Consider the following 21,164-nt stretch of genomic DNA (forward strand, 5'->3'; position numbering starts at 1 on the left):
AAGTATGCACTTTGTCATCATGTACTTAAAAAAAAAAAGGGGAATCACTTAGGGTATGTCTACACTGCACACTTATTTTGAAATAAGCGATTCCAGAAGAAATACTCCAAAATAGCATGTCTACATTACAAGGAAGCCTCAAAATTAGTCCGCGGCAGGCTTCCCTAATGTAGACATGCTGTCTTGAGTTAGAGCCCCAGAAAGCACCAGGGAGTAATTATTCTGAATGGCCTTCGGGAGGAGCTATTTTGAAACAGCAGCAGAGGAGTATCCACACTACTGCTATTCCAAAATAGCTATTTCGGAATAGGTGTGTATCCTCATGGAATGAGGTTAAGAAGTCAGAATAAGCTGTCTGTTTTGAAAAAAATTCAAAACAGAATTGCTTTGTAGATTCATGCATTATTTTGGACTAACGGCTGTTTTTTTGCTGTTAATAGGGAGAACTGAAAACTATACACTTTGCATGCAGACAGCTGTGCTTGATGCAGTGTTAAGTTTCAGATGTTTAAAGTAAAATCTAGAATGTAGAGACTCTAGCAATAGAAGTCATCTACTGTTAAAGTGGGAATAATGGAGAGTCTTACAATTTGGGGAACAAGCATTGGTCAATGTTGTTTTCAAATTTGCGGGAGACAAGTTCTAACATCAACTTGTTGCATTTTTTGGGAGCCAAATAGAGCTGGTTCAGACCTCCTGAAATCTAAGTTTTTGAATTTTATTTTTTTGTTGGACTAACTCTGACCATACGCTTCACAGGATGCAGCAGTACTAAATGTATTTCAGGAAGGTAAATTGTGTAAAGAGATGCAATCATTCACAAATTGGAACATTATAGGGAATTTCCAGACCCCATAAAATTATGCTGTCATTTTATCTTATGAAAGACTTGAAGTTTCTTCAGAATCCTTTTCAGAAAGTGGAAAAAATAAATTAAGGTTGTGAATTGGTGATTAGGGGTTCTGGTGAGAGCTGGAGTAGCTCTCCAGGTGCTGCTCCAGCCCCATGGGGGCCCACAGCCTAGCCATCAGTCAAACAATACTGTTAACCTATTGAATAGGATTTTACAGCTCTACTAATGGCACTTAATTTTTGGAAATACATAACTTGTCTAAATCACTAGGAAGACTGTCAAAGTTCTAATATGATACTTTTCCACAGCAACTTGTTTTGATGAAGTGTATCTTTAAATCATCACAGCTAATGAATTTGCTTCTATTGCACAATTCTTCCTCATCCACACACAAATGACAGTAACAGAAGACATGAGACAAGTATTCCAATGACTACCTTTTCAAAAAAAGGAGAAACTTTAAGCATTCCGTTGCAATAAGGAAGCAGTAAGAAAATTATTAAAATAAGCTTTAACATCTTTGCCGCCTTATATTTAATCTCAGAAAAATGGTTGTTTGAGCCAATATCAAATTAGTCTTACAATCTTAGTGACTTGTAGTCCAACTGCTAGTCTTCCTTAGCAATTACTGGGGCTACAAAAAAAAAGTGGAAAGCATCAGGTTGTATTAGTGACGACGGATTTTAAAAAAATCTTTCCTGAACTACCTGATCCAAATCCCCTGAAGTCCAATGGAAATGCTTCAACTCCTTTCAATAGTCCTTTAAAGTTCAGATAGTAATACAGTGGCAGGAGTTACAACTGACAAATACCAAGATAGCTAGACAATCTTAGTGGAAAGTAATGAGGGTTACCATCAGAGTGCAGAATGTGGGGCAGCATAGGAGCTTTACATCTCCTGAAATATTTGCCTATGGGATAAGGTTACAAACTTGAACGGGCACACAAATAATCCATGGCAGTTTGTATTCTGTGCTTTACCTTTGTCAGTTTTCCTCATTTCTCAAATGATTAGATATTTACAGAAAAACTTTTTCCAGATCAGTATCCAACCTTTCCAAAGTACAGCTGTTATGAATCCAAATTCACAAACATATTACACTTGTGAAGTGCTTTTAATGGGGAAGGATTGCAAAGCACTTTAGAAATTAGCTTCAATGATCGCTAACTCTGAAATTGTAGCTAGCTACAGCGTAAATGAATGTTACATACCTTGTTTCTTCACTCTTTGAGAAATGGTTATCCAAGTGATATTTCTGGAGGAATGTAGGAATATTAAACAAAATGCAAAACTTAAGTTAGAATTGAACCAGTGTGCTGGTGCAGATTTCCTTATTCTTGGAAAACAGACAATGGGGCTGTGTCTAGATTGGCAAGTTTTTCCGCAAAAGCACTAATGATCTCATGTAAGATCGTCACTGCTTTTGCGGAAATACTATGCTGCTCCCGTTCAGGCGAAAAACTTTTGCACAAAAGGGCCAGTGTAGACACCAGAGATTTGTTTTCGGCAAAAAAGCCCCGATCGCGAAAATGGCGATCGGGGCTTTTTTGCGGAAAAGCATGTCTAGATTGGCCACGGACGCTTTTCCGCAAAAGCATCCTGCCAATCTAGACACGCTTTTTCAAAAATGCTTAACGGAAAACTTTTCAGTTAAAAGCATTTCCGGAAAATCATGCCAGTGTAGACGTAGCCTGGGATTTCAATGACAAAGTAGTCAAATCTGTGTTTCACATCATCTGGGAAATAGCATCCTGACACTATAGCACCACTTAGAATGGTGGCACATCATGAAACAGACCACTCGGGCAACTGACCTGTCAGGACCATAGTTTTTCATTGGTTGTTACTTACTGGAAATGAGCAGACCTAATTCTGCCACTTTTAGGAGATTAGAGTCATGGGCAGTAGGGTGATTGATAGGCAGAGGTGATCTGTGAAGTTTGAGGATTTAGGGGCTCAAGGTATCAGCATCACTAATTAGAACTCAGTTTTCTTTGATCAGCCAAACTTATAACATTGTATTAAATACCTTATAAAATACCCTTTTAAATATAATGTTCAGAATTTCTGTAACTTAAAGAGACACTGTCTACTTAGGATTATAAGTAAATTACTATGGGATGGTATTATTACAAATGAAATTTTAAAAAATGCAATTCATTCTTCATTTCTAATTATAGACAATAAAATTAAGTCAGGGATTTTTGTTAGTAAAATGCTCTTATCAGGTTCTGAATGCTGCAATGTTTGGGATACAGACCTGCTGATGCAGAGGGGGAATGTTTGTTTTAAGACAACTGTTTGCACGGGGATGTAAAGAAAAAATGTTGCAATATTGTGTTACTTTTTATAAAAAATAGGACTAATTTTTTATGTGACACATTTGAGTAGTTTCATATTCTTTTAGGGAAAGTACCATATTGCAAATAGGTAAACAATTATTTCATTAGCACATAACCACTCCTTTTTTCAGAATAGAATATGACTAATGAAAAATCAGATTTTGTATAATTTTAATAACTTACTGCTGACACAAAATGCAAATTATGTAATCTGAACATCAAGCAAAGCATACAACATTTGTCTAAGCTCTTAGAGGATAAATATTTATTATCTATTTATAACCCAAGACATCTAAAACAAAATGCAATGCATAATCATTTAATACATCAAACTTCTATTCTTAGTGTTAAGGCAACAGCTGTAGTACCCCTTTTATTAAAATGCAGTTTATATATCTACTAAACAATATATGCAGACTTAATTGCAAACTTGTCCATGGTATTTCCATACAATAGATGTGTGTTGATAAAGTATGCAGGTAACTTCAGTATTTAAACTTCCCCTATACTTTTATAACTGTCTTCCTAAAAAAAGGCATGTAATGTAAAATTAAGCCAAAATTCTCAAACATTTTAACTCAGAGCAATTTACCTCATTTATAAAGCAAATGGATTGTTAAAATCAGAAATCCAGTCCAATATTCTCCTACTGTACACTAATTACATTTAAATAACATTAGATAGCCTTATAATCATATTGCTGAACATGGTGTTCACAAAGAGTAAAAATATTTTCAGGAATGGTATTCATCGAATTATTGGTGCTGATCTGTCATTTGTAACTGTTGGTCGGAGTTTCACAGTAGCAAAAGGATTTTCTCCGCTGTGAAAAGAAATATAAAGTTACTACAGGCATGATAGTAAGACAAGGTTATGAGTAGCATGACTAAAAGTAACTCAAGTTACAATTCAGGTACATACTTATGCACTTCACTGAACAGGAATGGATTTAAGTATATGCTTAAGTATTTCACTGAATGGAGGCCACTGTTTGCATGCACTTGTTTCAGGGAGTTACTTGGTTTTTCCCTCCGATGGTGAATTTTTAGTAAATAAACTTCTATTTGTCCAAAAACCACAAGGAATTAAATGCTGAGGTAAACCTATATTGTTCAACAACTTAAGACTAAAATGTACATTTCTCTCTCTTGATTGACTCTTATAAGACGAGTGTTTCATCTACAAGACATTGCAATTTTTTTTTAACTGGAATAAAAATATTTTATGAGTTCAATTTGAGGGTTCTTAACCCTTTTTCAGCTATAGGGCCCAAGGAGCTTTCACTTCCAATATCTGTGACTCCTGTAAAACTGGCTAAAGCAGGAGTGATGTTCTCATTGCTATTTCTTTCCAATCTTTTGTTTCCTCTGTTTAACCCCAAATGAGAAGCCTGAACTTGCTGCCTATCCTGTAATGGGAAAAATCCCATTGACTTAATTGGAGCTCATTTCCCTTATTTTGTCACAGAAGGACCCAACCACTGTGCTTGGTGGGGAGGGGCACAGTAATATAGCTACACTGCAAAGATTCTCAGGGTAAGTCTGTATTACAAATACCCCCCCCCCCCCCCCCCCCCCCCCCCCCCCCCCCCCCCCCCCCCCGGGGCGGGACTGTTTAATTGCAGTGTAAATGTTCAGGCATGTGCTGGAGCCTTGGCTCTAAGATCCTGTTAGAAACACCATGGGGTCCTGTCACCTAACTGCAGTGTAAACACACCCTACTAGTCTTCATAGCCTAGAGCAGGGGTTCCAAACTGGGGAGTGTGAAGAAATTCCAGGGGGGGCACGAGGCAATCCAGCCTTCCCCTTTGCTGCTATTGGTGGGGGGGGGGGGAAGGGGGAGAAGGCCTGAGGGTGTTTCAAAAAGGGGGGCGTGATGCCAGAAAGCTTGGGAACCACTGGCCTAGAGGATAATCAGCCTGAGTGAAAGCCTGGTTTGTAATGTGTGCCATGCTATTTTATACTGCCTAGTATGGGAAAATGCAAGATGGACACCTATTTTCCTTTCAAGCTAACAACCAAATACTATGCATTAGCCTAACTTTTATTCCAGTATTTGGTTTATTTAATTAAATAGGATAAATAACACATACCTTAGGAAAGGTGGTTTCATAATGCCATTCATATCAGGTTTCTGCAAAAGAAAAGATATTATCACTTACACAATTGATATCAAATTCTGAAAATTGAGAAAAGTAAGCTACCTGCTTGCAGTTGTTTTATGGCCAAGAGTATATTTATGTTCAAAAACTATATTCACAACATTCACTAATTCACATTATTTGGCTGCACAATGAAATACTCAGCCACTAGGAAGGTACAGCACAGTTCAAATACAGAGGGGTAATTTATGGAGAAAAAAGCCAGTAAGACCAATGCTTGATTATCAAACTTAGAAAATAAAATTAAAAAACAAATCCATGTAATACTAATAAATGATGAAGACCCACAGAGATCTTCAATGTAAAATATTACCCTTCTATTGTTTTCAAAGATAAAGGCTGCATGTAATTGCTAACTGAGCACATTATAGATCAAAACAGTTATAAAAACACACTGGATCAAAACCAGTAATCAAATAAGTAAAAGGAGATTCTAAAATAGGCTGAGAGAAATCAACTGATCTGACAGGTTAAGAATCCCAAGATGCTTGGTTCTGCCTTGAGGGCAGGGGACTTGACTTGATGATCTCTCTAAGTCCCTTCCAGGTCTAGTGTTCTATGATATCTACTGCATCATATTACAATTCATTCTTCTAAACTTAGGAGCTTCATTACTTGAAGCAGTCATTGACATAATACACAATTTGTAAAATGCTAATGATTACAATAAGACACTAATGTATGAACAGCTGGTCTAGACCTGCCCAGCTGTAAGAATGCAAATGCATATTTTAGATGTTATTTATTCAGTGTGAAATCATGTAAAAAGTAAAGACATCACTATTTAATAGCAGGTTTGCAATTAAAAGCATCAGGTCCCCAAATTCTGATCTATTTGCACTCTAGTCTGGCTACATATACTTCATGTAGCTATACTGCAGATTTACAATGGAATAGATTCAGAATCAGCCCCTTTCAACTACTCTTGCACTGAACAAAATATTTTTACATGCTGCTTTGCTTTCTGGACTATCTGTAATACTTTGATTCAATAAAAAAGGAAATTATTTGAATATGCATACCTTTACTATTTTATTACGATTAACTTACATATTTAAATATGAGACAAAATATTACTAGATAGCTAAAACGATCTGTTGTACATTAGGGATGTAAAAAGTTGGTTAATAGGTAACCGTGTAACCACTGAAAACCTTAGCAGCTATACATGGTGTGGGCTCTGTAGTATAAAGCTTAAATAAACTTTACACTGCAGCGCCTGCAGCAAAGCCTCCTTGCTGCAAAGAAGCCACCTCATGGGGGACCCTGCCTGTAGTGGGCTCCATGGGATTGAAGCAACCAGACGGGGAGCTGCTCTAGCACTTGCAGTTAACCAGAACCCGTAAACATTACCCATTTAGGGTGATACTTATCAGTTAACCTTTCACATCTTTACTGTACAATTATTTTCCTTCCAAAATACAAACTGCATTGTGAAGTTTAGCTAATTACCCAAAAGATGGCAGTGTTGCACTGCTATGTTATTACAATAGTCAGTTTTACAGCTGATATAAGGAAAGTTATCATAGATGTAACATTTCAGACACATCTGTGTTTACTTGGGACCGTTAAACTAGTTTCTGCTTTATATCACCTACGATGGAGAAAAGCTAGACTAAATTAACTGTATAAATCAAGGCATAAATCAGTTCAATACATTTAACCTGAAAGTAAACAATCATTGCTTCCAACAGTTGTCAACAGAAGAATGAAACAGCAGTTCAAAGATGATGAAAAACTGCAGTTACTAAAATGAAAAATTACTATTTTGTATCTGAATATTAGTAGAATACAATTACAGGAATACATGATTGTCAACCAATACGAGTCCTAATTTGGTTTACGCTAAGTACTTCCCTTGTATGGCTATTTTAGGTGTTCAATTTGTTAAGTATAGGCCTTTCTTGCTACAAGTCTAAGATACATTCCAAAAAAGTGGACTTACAGTGAAACAACTTAAAGCGGGGAATTTTTCCCCATAAGAATTAATAGAAATGGGGGGGATGTGTTCTGGAACAGTCTTAATGTTGCCTTATAAAGACACAAGGTGGGATCAGGATGGGGAAGCAGGTGGAGGATCATCAACAGCTGTCTAAACATCACACACATCCATCACCTCGACAACTGGTGATTCAGCAACACCTGCTGTGTTGGTGTCAATAACTAACAACATCACGACTTCTAGAGGCTCTTCAATGGCTGCTGCATGGGTTTTTTTTCTGCGTAATGCCAGAAGGTCCTGGTTGTGCAGCCTTCTCGTTCACAGAAATATAGGTCCTAGATGGCATGCGTTTCCAATACAACCCCTTTTTGTTGGCACTGAAAACATGCTGTGGATTGCAGCCACCTTCTGTGATGATGGTCTTTAGCATTTTGGGAAATGCATCCTTGTCTGCACTCGCAGCCTCTCCCTGCACTCACACATTTTTGAAGCCATATCTTTTCTGGAACCTGTGGCTGGCATTAAAAGTTTCAAGTTCACCAGTTTCCTTCTATTTCTATGCCTTTATACAAGCTTATGGCCTTCTCTTGAAGGTTGATGGCCGTATTCTGTTTATACAGATCATGCAGCCCATTTAGACAACAAGAGTTCCATTTTCTCTATCCTGCCACTTCTATCCTGCCATGTAAGCGTCACAGAAGCATGCTGTGGCACAAGTTTTGCTGTCTCCAAAATCTTCTCACAATTCTTAATAATCAAGTGTATGGTCACTGGAGGCAGTCCAAGATGGTGAGCAACATCGGAAGAGTGTTCACTCTTCCTATTACGGTCTAATACAGAGCTACTCAACTTTGGAAGCCCTGGGAGCCACAATGATACTCACAGCACATGCACGGGCTGCAACTTAAGTGTGGTTGCATATACATGCAAATAGCTTCATTCACACTGACGGACATGAATACAAAGCACTTTCCACAATGCTCCAGTGCTCCTGGCACCTCCTTCCTGGGAGTGAGAAACGCAGACACCCTGTACTCTCTGTTCCAGCCAGCCCGTCTGCTTGAATCTTTCATTGCTCAACCCTGCCTGGGAGACGCCTTGCTGTTGTGGAGCATGCTCTCATGGGAGGCCATGTTCAAAGGATCCCACCCGTGGGCCGCATGTTGAGCTCCACATAAACCCAAACCGCGCCGTGGGCCGCAAACAAATGGGCAGCGGGTCACATGTGGCCCCCAGGCCACATGTTGAGTAGCCCTGGTTTAATATGTCCAACTTCACATCCTGATTAACACTACTCTGATGCCTCTTACACTCACCAATTTTATTTTTAACAACATTTGCACATCCCTTAGGCAGGTGGAAGGACTGCACAACATACAGTAACACAATACTATACAGTATCAATCAGAAATTAAATGTACTGTAAGGATGACACAGTATCGACGCTCGGTGTGAATATTCCTGCGTGTCTGCGCAGCACGAGTTGATTGCTTTCTTTGATTTGCATTCAAGCATCTGACTTTTGTTTGAGCGATTTTTTTTTGAGCGATGTAAGATTGGGGAACGGGAGGATTCATAACAAAACAGTTCCTACTTTCATGAAGTACATTAGTGCGGAACCAATGTATATTGGGGCAACTTAAAGTGAGGACCGCCTGTATTTAGGGCTCCATACTCATTTAGGCCCCAGTTTGGCAAGATACTTAACTATGCTGCTAACTTTATATGCATGAGCAGTCCCACTGAAGTCAATGAGATTACTCTTAAAGCTAGGCAAAGTATTTAAATACCATGGCATATCAATGCCCGAATCATGAATTGCCTTTTATTAAACAACCTTACGCCACATCAAAGTGAAGTATTTTAAAAACCTGGGCTGCTATACTAATCCTTCTATATGCAATTGTTCTGTAATGACTTTCACTGTGTGAGGCAGAAAGATTAACTTTCATGCATCAGCTGTAAACCAAGAACACAAGCAAAACCACAGTACCTATGCCACTAAGAGTAACAGCCAAAATACTCTAATGAGTTAAATCGTGCTTCAGGATAAATTGCAATCACACTGTTGTATACAGTATTATACCATGAACACTAACTGAATATTGCTGCCTGGTGTTACATGGAGCCTGTGTCCATAACTTCATAGAGAAAGGGGTTTAAAAAACTGTCACAGAAGTGGAAGAGACAAGCAGTAAGTAACTCTGAATTGTGCTCTCCTTTGCCCTGAGCATGTGTAAGCTCTAGGTATGAGCTCCACTTAGTCCTGAGTTTCCTGGGTTCTTTTAGGCAAAGGAGCTGAAGTAGGCAAGGGGTATAGAACACAGCTGGCTTCCCTTCTAATATATGTGGAAGTGATTTCCCTCTACAACACCTATCCCTTCTGGAGTGGAAAGATCAGGGGCAGCAAGTGGGCATTGCAGAAATGTTGCTGCCATCCCTTCGGGGGCACTCCAGACAGCAGCGATGAAGAGCACACCCTCAGGAGCAGTAGAAATCACTTTTCCCTATGTACATGGAGTGCACCTCTCTCCTAAGAGGCTATAAAACCATCTTTCCCTCTTGGGAGAGCATGCAGCTCTGACTTACCAGGAGCCACTATCATTAGGTTTATTAATTTTGAAAAGTCACCTAAACTGGATGATCTCTAAAAGTCACCAGACTTAAATTAACCATATGAAATACTACACAGCATAATGCTGCTGAGACAACTTAACTGATGCAATAATTTAACATAACTATAGTAAGTCACCTCTTTCCCTGTCACATGGCAAAGAACTCACTGTACTGCTTGCTTAGCAACTTCCACTGTGCTAATAAATCTTTAAAGCATTGCTAACATTATTATAGTCAAAGAACATGTTGATCTAGTAAGACTCACCAGTTAGCCACAGAATAAATGAACCAATATATAATTCTGACATTATATAACTGTTAAGGCTCATTTATTCCAAATCCAAAAATGAAAACGGCAAGTGTTTCATAATATAGGTGCTATTCACATAATTGTTTTGGAAGTCCCTGGATATAATAGTACCTCAGAGTGATAAGTGACTTTGGCAGTGGAGGTTTTCATAACTCTGAAATGAACATTCCAAAGTTCACAATTGAACACTGACTTAAGACAACTGTGAGGGAGAGGAGAAAAAGGGCCCAACACCCCGGGATTAAAGCAAGTCTCTGGGCCTAGCTAGCCCTGCCCCACTTTACCTGCAAGCAATGCCAGGCCTAGATGGAGGAGAAAAGGAAGGAGCCTGGCTCAGTTTGGGGCTGACTAGTGAGGAGGCAGGAACTTGGTTCGGGGATGTGAGGACACAAACCGAAGCCTGCATGCCCAGCAGCCATGGGAACAAGCCAGCCCCCACTCCTACCCTGCTGGGCTGAAAAGGGGAAACCTACTGAGAAATCTCAGCTAAAGGGAATCTGGACTCTTGAGTCATGCCCCAAACTTAAGCACTTGGATAAGGAGTGGCTCAGAGTTCCTGGGCGAGGAACACAAGGGGAAACAGCGCCAGCCTTCCCCTCCTTTTCCACTCACTTACTCACAACCTAGCCACTAGGCTGCCAGGCCACAACAGCTTTGAAACTTTACTATGCATAAGAAAAATGTTGCTCTTAGCCATCTTAATTTAAGTGAAACAAGCCCAGAAGCAGTTTCCTTACTTTGTCATTTAAAAAAAAATCCCTGGTTTTTTAGTATTTGCTCCCTTCGCTCTCTGCTTCCTGATTACATACTTTCAGTTCCAAGCGAGAAGTGTATGGTTGATTGATCACTTTGAAATTCTGAGGTTCTACTGTGACTGGTTTACAAACAGCCCCCACTAGTAAAATATAAATTTTATTTTTGTAGAAAAATTCATTTTATGTCATTTAACAAGTTTTGTTCTTATAGAAGCAAGCTATCCTAGAAACCCTACACTGTAGCGAGGTCGTACAGTTCTATGCAACAGAACTCTCCTCTCTATATAAACATTTTTCCTGTGGGATGACAAAGTGACATCATCATGTCACAGCGTCCACAGGCTAGGGGGTAGACATAGGGTAAAGAACCTCCCACCAGCGGTACCTCTTCCACCACAGGCTCCATCCTGGAGCCAAGCCCCGCCCACTGCCAGCTCAGCCTTCCCTAGCCGCTGGGGGCGAAGACGGGCCTGGTGCAACCTCGGCTCAGAGAGCAGGGCTAGACTGTGGCCAGGGGGACGGAAGGGAGGGAAGACTGGGCTGGACTAGATTGGGGAGGGGGGAGGGCAAGAGAGGAGAAAGGACCTAGGCCGGCATGGGGGGATGGGAAGGGAGGGAAAGGAAGGAAGAAAAGAGAGTGCCTGGAGACAGGAGTGGGAAGGAGAAAGGCCCTGGGGTGGCATGGCCAGGGGTGGAGTGAAGGGGGGCCCAGGCTGGCGCGGCTGGGGACAGGGCGGGGGGGGGGGGGAGAAGGGGCCCTGGCTGGCATGGCTGTAGCCTGGCCTTCCATGGTGGCAGGGGGGAGAGCTGGGGTTGCCTACCTCCCGAGAGGGGTGTTGGTGAGTGCAGGGGGCACAACCCCCTAGTTATTATTTAAACCCATACTTGCTGCAGCATTCTTTCAAACAAAACCCACCTACTTTTATTATGTGGTCAGCTGCAAACTGCAGCCCCCTAGTTACTTATAATCAATAAGTAAAACAACAGATTGAAATATGGCTTCAAAAGCATTTTAGAAAAAGGTTTGCTGAGAGCAGTCAATGAACAGTCTGGATGTATTCTTTTAGTAAGAAGGCACCAAAGATGGATGGGCCATAGAATGTATTGATTTTTCCTCCTTGAAATATACAACATCTTCTGTTCCAAATAAAGAAAACATCTGGCAGTGAGCAACAACAGCTGTTTACTACATCTAATACTAAATCCCTGAGCAAGCAAAGTAATAGCACAACTGTCTACAGAGTTTAACAATGAAAGGAGTGTGGCTATTGAAAGAACATTTACATGCACAATATTAGGAGCTATTATTACACTCATCAAACAGTAGCATTGGGAATGCCGAGAGCCACTGAAGAAAACGAAACCCTTTATATGATGGAAACCATTTCATGCCATTCAATATTGTGTGTTTGCAGGATATGAGCCTTAATGCATGTGTCTAAATCCCCCCCCCCCCAGCTAGCGTAGGATTATTTTACAGACTATTGGCAATATTCTGCCATCAATTACACTCACACAACACCATTAACGTATATGGGATTGCATAGACCTTTCTGAAGGCTCATTATTCTCAATTGCTTGGACTATTATAATTTTAAAATGACGTAAGTAATGAGCTTTCCATAGCCTGTGTGAAGAAAGGTAAATTAGGAAGGATAGTGGAAAAAAGTCTGCCTAGGGTTCTTGGTGCTGGTGAAGAGGCCCATGGGGAGCAGGAAGACTCTGGCTGGGCCCGGGATTCTCCTGTTAGGACAGTAGAGCAAATTCTCCTGAAGCAGAACCAGCTGGGTGACTGAAAGTTCTAAGAAGCACTGCAGTAAGCTTTTGGAAGAGGTTTGGAGAGGGAGGAGTGGATACGCTTTGAGTCTGAGAAGAGGCTGTGGCAAAGACTCTGAACAGGGACAGGTAGAAAGTGATCCAAGGATGGAGCAATGGGTCTCTGTAGTCAGGCCTTGGCTTCTTATTAAAATGCACAGGACTGGAACCCACAGGAGAAGGGGGGAGTGGGACTACTGTCCCCACTACTAGCCTACTGACGAAAGTGCAGAGGTAAGGACTACTGAAACGTCTTGATACTAGTGTAAGGCCAATGAATTATTATTTGTGGGAATACCGTTTCAGGTAGAACCATTTATGACCTGGCTGGAGAGCTGAGCTGTAGAAGGTACCCTACCATAGGGCTGCAATGGCTGTGAGCAGGAATTGCTAAAGGAGGAATGCTTGCTCCCCTATGCCCAGACACAAAGTGGTGTGTTGGCTGATGAGGCACATGCATACGTAGTTTTCAAGGGTGAACAAGATCAAGCACTATGCTGAGCCAGTGAGTTCAGTCAGGTGGCTTGACAACAATAAGGTCGGAAAAGAACAATTGGAACCATGATAACTGATTAAATGCAATGCAATGTCACTCACAGGAGTTGTGCTTTCTGGTCTGGCCGCAGATGGCATAACAGTAGTGGCTTTGGAAGAATCTGCTCTCGTTGTGCCTGCTTGCAAGGATCCCTGATAATCTGGTGGGGGGAGGACAACACCACCTTTGTCTGCTAGATTTACAGAACTGATACTTCTGATTGGTGCAGGGCTAAAAGGAAAAAAATAACTTAATTAAAACAATAAACGATACTGATTAGGGCCCTAATTCAGCAAATAACATAAAAACGTGTTTAGCTTTTAATACCCAACTCATCCCATTGAATTCAGTGGGATTACTCATGTGTTTCAAGTGTTTTAATAAATATGATAAAACAAAAGGAAAAAAAAGTATGTAGCACTTTAAAGACTAACAAGATAGTTTATTAGGCGATGAGATTTCATGGGGCAGACCCATTTCTTCAGATCATAGTCTGAAAGTGAACTGGCATTACCATATATAATACTGTTTTCCTTTGTTATATATGGTCATGCCAATTCACTTTCAGAATATGATCTGAAGAAGTGGGTCTGCCCCATGAAAGCTCATCGCCTAATAAACTATCTTGTTAGTCTTTAAAGTGCTACATACTTTTTTTCCTTTTGTTTTACCAAGATCAGACTAACACAGCTACCTCTTTATTACTTTTAATACATATGAATCTTTGGGTGGAAGAAGATGGTGTGTAATTAAGGCATATAAGAAAGAACATATAATGTTAGGAAACATTTAAAATATAGATCACATTTCTGAACAATACATCTCTAGGAGAAATTAATTTAAGAAGAAAAAAGTTTATTAGCAAATGTGCACACCTCAACTGAATGTGGAGGATCTTTATAAAAAAATCAGATAAAAACTTAACAGTCCTACTGCATTCGGATTATGAGTGGGATGGATTTAACTGAGAGGAGCCAAACAGGAGAAAAGGAAGTGACCGTGAGTAGGTATGGACCCCCAGGCATCAGGCAGGAAAGGAATGGAAAGACAGGCATATTTATACAAGGAAGGATTTCTCTTCCATCAGTTATTGGTAAACAGCACCCACCTACCTGTCCCTTGTAACAAAATAGGACTGGGTATTTTATCACTGGCTGAGTGTGACATTGGGACAAAGACTTTTTGTAAAGTTTAAGGATCATTAAATAGTTCAAACTCCAACTAACAATATTACCTTGGCACTGGAATATATCCTGTTTCATCAGCTGATTCTTCCAATAGCTTTGTGTATGATGATGGAAACCATCCTTTCCTATAGAAGGAGAAAAATGGACAATCTGATTGATTTACTTGAATGTTTATACTTTTAATTGATGGCACTGAAAGGAATAGGAAGCTAACAAGGCTGAATGAAGTTTTAGCTTTTATGCCTGGCTTTTGGTGACACTTTTTTCAGGGGTTTTGGTATGTGTACTTGTTTTTGTATGCCAAATTTGCCTTCACTGTAACACTTTCCCAGTTGCTGAACTCTCCCCTCAGAATTCCCAATGAATGATAGTGAACAGGGAAACACATTTGCCAATTTAAACAGACAAAAGAGATTAAGATATATTTGTCCCCTCTAATCCTGGAATAGGTTAATACATTGATTGACTTACACTTTAGTCAAGTCATGTTCCCCGTAAAGCCAGCCATCCTTTTCTTCAGCTATAAGAAGTGTGATGACATCTCCCTGTGCAAAGCTAAGTAAGGTCTTGTTAGCCCCAGCTGTATGTGGAAAGATAGTTTTTACTTTCTGCCTTTTCATTATGTTCAGTCCTGTGGCAACAGAAGTTGAACGTGATAAACTGGCATCATTTGAATTACCTGTTAAAAAAAAATCAATGTAACAATAACCATAGGATGAAACAGGTGCCTAAAAGACACAAGTACAACAGCAGTACCAACATTTTCCACCAAACAGCACACTTAAACTATCTATTTTCACGGTTCAACAGTTTCCAATTCAAATCTTCACATTACCACACTATTCCTTCTGCTAAGTACTGTTATTGCACAGTAAATTAGTAAAAATGAAACATGTACATACGTTAATTACCACAACTGGTTTTCTCTAGTGACTGGATGTTGCTAAAGTCATTTCTGGTTCCAGAAGATTTGGATCTGTGTTCAGAAACTAAAGGCCTATAAAATCTGATTTTTCAGATGTAACAAGCACTCAACTTCAATTGAAGTCAGTGAAAGTTTTAGGAGTTTGACATCACTGAAAAATCAGACCATTACTTTAACTATAGGGATGTTTCAAAACTTTCTCAGTGACATAACTGCTATAAATAGTTTGTTTTAGAGCAGGAGATCCAGAATTATTTTGATTAGCTTGAAGAATTTTGTTCAACACATCTTAATCTTAACCGAATTTCCCAAATCTTAATGGGATTTTCCATTTGAGCAGAGAGAAATAATGAAGTAGTAGACCCAATTTTCCTTCACATTTATTTTTCAAAACTATTGGATACTTTTGGCACACTTTTTAAATCATGCAATATTTGTTCATTTTTACTACTTGGATGCACTGAAATAACCACTCAGGTTAAAGAGAGAATAAGCTATATTAGGAATGTTAGCAATTTCCATTTGGCTTTATAAAATGGCACATTAATATACCAAGAAAGCAAAGTCACAGTCATGTGACTGACCAAATATTGTATTTGATGAGGATGATACTTAAAACTTGTATCATACTTTCACTAGAGAATTTCAAGGACTTTAAAAGGTATTAAATAAATGTGGTCCACCACCACACTCGTATTTTTCACCATTTTATAGTTGGGGAACTTAAGTGTGGGATTTTCAAAGTCTCTGTTACCTTAAATCTACTTCCACTGAATTCAAACATTAGGTGCTTTTGAAAAACCCCTTTTGAGCCTTGCTCTCAATTAATCAGGAAATAATGGACAGATTGATAGAGCCCTGCAAATCTGCAGATATCTGCATCTGGACCATGTCTGTGGATCACGGATCAGACATGGATACAAATTTTGTATCTGCACACAGTTCTACAGATTACAACAGAATCCAGATCTCTTCATTTGTGCTTTTACCACAAAACATCCTTTTCCCTTCAGTATTTTTTCTTAGTAGACCATTACCTACTGAAATATCTTTTTACTGAGAATATCATGAACACTTTAGAATGGCAAGTTTTCTTTCCTCTATGATTTTCCTGCATCCTGGCTATAAACTACTATATATTTGAGACAGTTTGTGTGTCTGTCCATGAGTCTCTTTGTTCAATAACCCCTCCTAAACAGCAAGACTAAGACTACTAAATTTGGTATGCAACTTCCTCTTATCATAATTTAAAGCAAGGTAAAGGTTTGGTTGTGCCACAACAATGGGATTTGCCTGGAATGCGAGTGTTTTCCATAACACAGAAAGAGAGAAGGCTGTTAGCAGGGACAGTTATACTGTATAATGACCATAGAGGGGCAGTAAGGGGTGGGTAAAGGGACAGCTATTTACTATATATTTGAGAGAGTTTGTCTGTTTGTGGTCTCTATATGTCTGTCAGTTCCCCACTCGGGAGACATGTACCCCTTGCTAGGCTGTGCTCACTGCAGCACCCATGGACAGGCACTTCTTACCCGGCCCCAAGCTGCTGTGGTGAGAGAGGGCTCGAGTTGTTCTCTCTCTCCCCAGGACAGCCTGCATACTGAACCTGTCATCCACAGCCTCACACCAGAACAATGATTTAAATGAAGAAAACAAAAAATATTTCAGGTAAGTACCTGAGTAAGGCCAGATAAATCCTCTAGTATATATATAAAATAGTGACTACTTCAGTAGCTAAAATCGCTACTCTAATTTTGGATAAACAGCACAGTATGTCATTTGTATTTATTGTATATTAGTAGCAAGATGAAAGTGAAGTCCACCTTCTACATTAAAACAACATTTCAACAAATAGTAACTCACCTGCTGAATAATGTAATCTTTCTGAAGAAACCTTTGGAACTGGTGGTGGATTGTTAAACATGTCAACTAAAGGACTAGTATGCGCTTTAATGGTAGGAGCAGGGGGTACTCTTCCAACCTACAGACATAAAGTGTTATTAAGATACTGTTATCACAGTAACAAAATGACAGGGTTAGAATATTTGCAGCACTGAATTCCAAAACGTAACGATCAAATATTCTTCTATTGTACATGCTTCAAATTTTGAATGGTCCTTAACTGCCCAATTTCTTTGACTGAACCCTCCCCCCCAAAAAATCCCAACCAAACAAAAAACAAATGTATCTGGGCTGCCAAGAAAAATAAGGCCTCTTTTCCATAGGATTTCATGTTCAGACCCCTGTGGGGAAATCTTTTTAAAGAAATACTTGAGTTTCTGCCTGAAACTCAACTGAAGAGGTATCATACAACAACCATACTATAGTGAAATATGCTTGGAATATAGAGCATCTAAGTACACAATAATTTACTTCAAGAGAATTTTTTTCTGACTTAAAAAAATAACCCCTCTCAAGTTACTATTTTCAAATGATTGAAAAGAGAATAATAGTGATGGCATATCCAATACAATTATATATAGTACCCAGAAAGTACATGAATGAAACACTTAAGTTAGAAACTTGGCCCCAGTCCTGCAAGTGATTCTGTGGAAAAGATCTTTGTATCCATGTACGTCCCTATTGATGTCAATAGGGCGTTGTGTAGATAAAAGTCTATCTGATTAATCTTTTATTGAACTGAGGCTCGAATTTGTAATTAATCCCAGAATCATAATTTGGGTTGTTTGTTATAGCTTTTGAGTCCAAATGTTTCTGTACACAAAGAGATCAGGGGAGTCGATCCAACCTTGAGAACTTGTAACCAATGCATACCGTACTACTTCTTTCTGTCACTGGTGAAGGTTGTGGAGTTCCTGAGATTGGAGTGGAACCTGGTGTCTTCATCTCGTCTATCATATTCATAACTTTTTCTGGAACTTTTGTGGCATCACTACATGTTTCCTGCCATCCCGGCAACTTGTAGTTAAGTAAATCTGCACACTGTAAGCAATGAAAAAAGTTACATAACTTTTTTTTTGTTAAAACATTTGAATTGCAATGGGGGCACAGTCTGTCTTTAATTACATCAGTGCAACCTCAATGATGTATATGAGGTTGTATGTGTCAAGAGACAGCAGAAATTAGCCTAATATAAAATATTCTTGCAAGGCAATTTTTAGATACTAATTTAAAGCAAAGCTATGTGATAGAAATAATGGCCCCATTGCAAGACTGAGATATTGGAATATTTATTCTGTCAACCCATAAATCTTTCAATAATATTTAGTTTCTAGTCATAGTAATCCATTACTTCTTGTAGTAATAAAATTAACAGAACATACCATATTGAATTCATTTTTTATTAACTGTTCACAATCTTCATGAGCTACATAATGTATTTTATATTTATCATTTATGGACTTGATCATATACTCAGGAGATGAGTTTTGCTTTACCTCATTAAGCCCTATGAGTTTTACTTTGCCTAATTAGGCCCTATGAGTGTTTGTATTCATGCCACCTAGATTTCCAGCCATACTGACCTGTTTATGATAGAACTGCATATGCTGAGTTAAACTGCAGTGCTTGTCAACCAGAAAACAGAATCTTCTTTTTTCTTCAAGTAGAGCTTCTCTGCAACCTTCAGCAATAAATCTCTGAATATCACTCTGTCGAGAACTCACAGTTTCCAAATACTAAATAATAACAATTCATAAATTAATAATGAATTATGTGGAGGCTACTCATGAGTTTGACTTACAGAAACTTACTTATCTATGCATATTTTTTTCTTTACTAAATTTCTTAAAGTAATTCCATAATCTAAATTCCTTTATGTAAAGGAACTTGAAGCTTACACTTTAAACATCTTTTACATTGCAGATAATTATTTATCCTTACTGTGCCCATCAAAGCAGATAAAACGGTTTGCCATTAATCATCCACATACTAGAAACCAAACCAAAACTTATACAATGCAACAGCAAAAAGAAAGAATTTACAGCTTCAATGCACAATTGAAACAAGTCACAGGACTACTTCAAACTGGGCAGAACAAATCAATTCGTGGATTATTTTTAAACTTCAGATGCTATCTATTTTTTATTTCACAGGTCCTTTCTCTGGGCTCCCATCAGTGTTTCACAAGTATTAACAAATATATCCCCACAAAACTACTGTGAAATATGGAACTACCACTGCCTTTATTCTATGGATGGGGAAATGAGTCAGAGAGATTGAGACCTGACCAAGGTCATCAAGGAAGTCTACAGCAGAAGGTGGCAACTAAACTTTGATCTTCTAAATACAGGTCTAGTATCTTAACCACACAATAGTCCTTCTACTGAACTTACGTTAACGTACAAATAACTGGAAAAACTACCTAACCATTATATTCAATATTCTTGGAAAAAATGTCAACTATTTTATTTAAAAAAATTGAAAGTAAGGGATAAAGAAAAATATTAAAAGAATAACATGAAATGAAGACCAAAGGAAGTAAGCACAACCCCCTGCAAATAAACTAGTATTTGTGTATATAAGATGCATACAAAAATGTACATCAAAATTTGTGCCATTATTTGAAACAGTAGCATAATCTACCTTTTTGCTTTTTATATTGCTATTATTTGTAATTTTGCAAAAAAATGGCAATGCTTTTTATAAGATTACTAGAGACTGGCCTACACTATGTTAAGCCAAAGTTATACATGTTAGGTTGATTTTGTAACCAGTGGGTCTACACCACCAAGCGTGTTCTGCTACTTTAAAGGTGGTCAAAGTGGATTTCTGTACTCCCCTTGATGAGAGAAGTGCTAAATTCAACCTTGCATGTTTGACTTTGGGATAGCGATAAGAATAGTTAACCAGTAAGACAGACCACCAACACAGGACATAATGGTTAACCAGTAACTAGTAGTGATGCTTACTGGTTGTGATTAACCAGGGGCTGGAGCAGCCCCCTGCTTGCCACGGGCAAAGGGCTGCTCCACCTCTGTGGGGCTTGCTGCACTGCAGGCAGGGGTGCTCCAGCCAGGCTGCAGCAGCCCCCATCCACAGCAGGTCGGCCTGGCTGGAGTAGCCCCTGCCTCCCCCATTTAATCAGTGAACTGGTAATAAATAATGTATAACAGGTTAACTGATTAACTGGGATTTTACAACTCTACTGTGGTATACTCCAGATGCAGCACTGTTAAAGTCTACTTTCTTGGACTTGGAACGTGTCCCATTGTGCCCCAATGTGACTGCTCGGGCCTGCACTTTCAACTCTGCTGCTCTCCCAGCTATACAGGAAAACCACTGTGCCTACACAAAAGGGGCTCCCCAGAAGAGTTTGTTAACGTGTCTGGAATTGGAGTGGGAATCCTGCCTGCACATCTCTCCAAAGGTCCCATAGAGGTACTCTTTCATCCTTTACAGAAGTTTTCTGGGGAGGTCTGTCTTATTCCATCCTCCATGGTAGGACACTTTTTGACACCAGGACAGCTGTAAGTGATTTGGCATCAAAGCATTGCAGCATAAGGTCCATATTTCTGGACACATTCAGTCAGCATCCATTTCTTATCATGAACTCTGAATTGAAGAAGTCTGATATTACGCATGGCAACCTAGATGAAATACGGGGAACTCTGTAAACAGATAGCAATGAGGCAATCCAGCTCCATTTGCTCATCCCCAACAAATCATGACCCCAGATTTGCTGCCTTTTTTGGAAAGGGCTTGAAAGGATTATCCGGGAGAACAGGTCCCTTTCTCCCCACATATCCGCATATGGAGTTGG

The 21,164-nt window shown here is 39.2% G+C and overlaps 1 protein-coding gene across 1 annotated transcript in view; it reads right to left on the reverse strand.

The window, feature by feature from the left end:
• Window positions 1–3,558: 3,558 nt before the first annotated feature.
• Window positions 3,559–21,164, reverse strand: part of BAIAP2L1 (BAR/IMD domain containing adaptor protein 2 like 1) — a 95,041-nt gene continuing 77,435 nt past the window's right edge. Inside the window, exons 7-14 of the mRNA XM_014580815.4 lie at window positions 18,928–19,080; window positions 18,218–18,385; window positions 17,306–17,423; window positions 14,989–15,196; window positions 14,565–14,642; window positions 13,393–13,561; window positions 5,289–5,329; window positions 3,559–4,019 (exon numbers count right to left, since the gene is read on the reverse strand). Coding sequence (XP_014436301.2) covers window positions 3,944–4,019; window positions 5,289–5,329; window positions 13,393–13,561; window positions 14,565–14,642; window positions 14,989–15,196; window positions 17,306–17,423; window positions 18,218–18,385; window positions 18,928–19,080 — 1,011 coding nt within the window. The 3' untranslated portion in view covers window positions 3,559–3,943. The remainder of the gene's footprint in view (window positions 4,020–5,288; window positions 5,330–13,392; window positions 13,562–14,564; window positions 14,643–14,988; window positions 15,197–17,305; window positions 17,424–18,217; window positions 18,386–18,927; window positions 19,081–21,164) is intronic.

The sequence above is a fragment of the Pelodiscus sinensis genome, chromosome 15 (genome assembly GCF_052426305.1).
Source record: "Pelodiscus sinensis isolate ZL-2025 chromosome 15, ASM5242630v1, whole genome shotgun sequence".
Taxonomy (NCBI): domain Eukaryota; kingdom Metazoa; phylum Chordata; order Testudines; family Trionychidae; genus Pelodiscus; species Pelodiscus sinensis.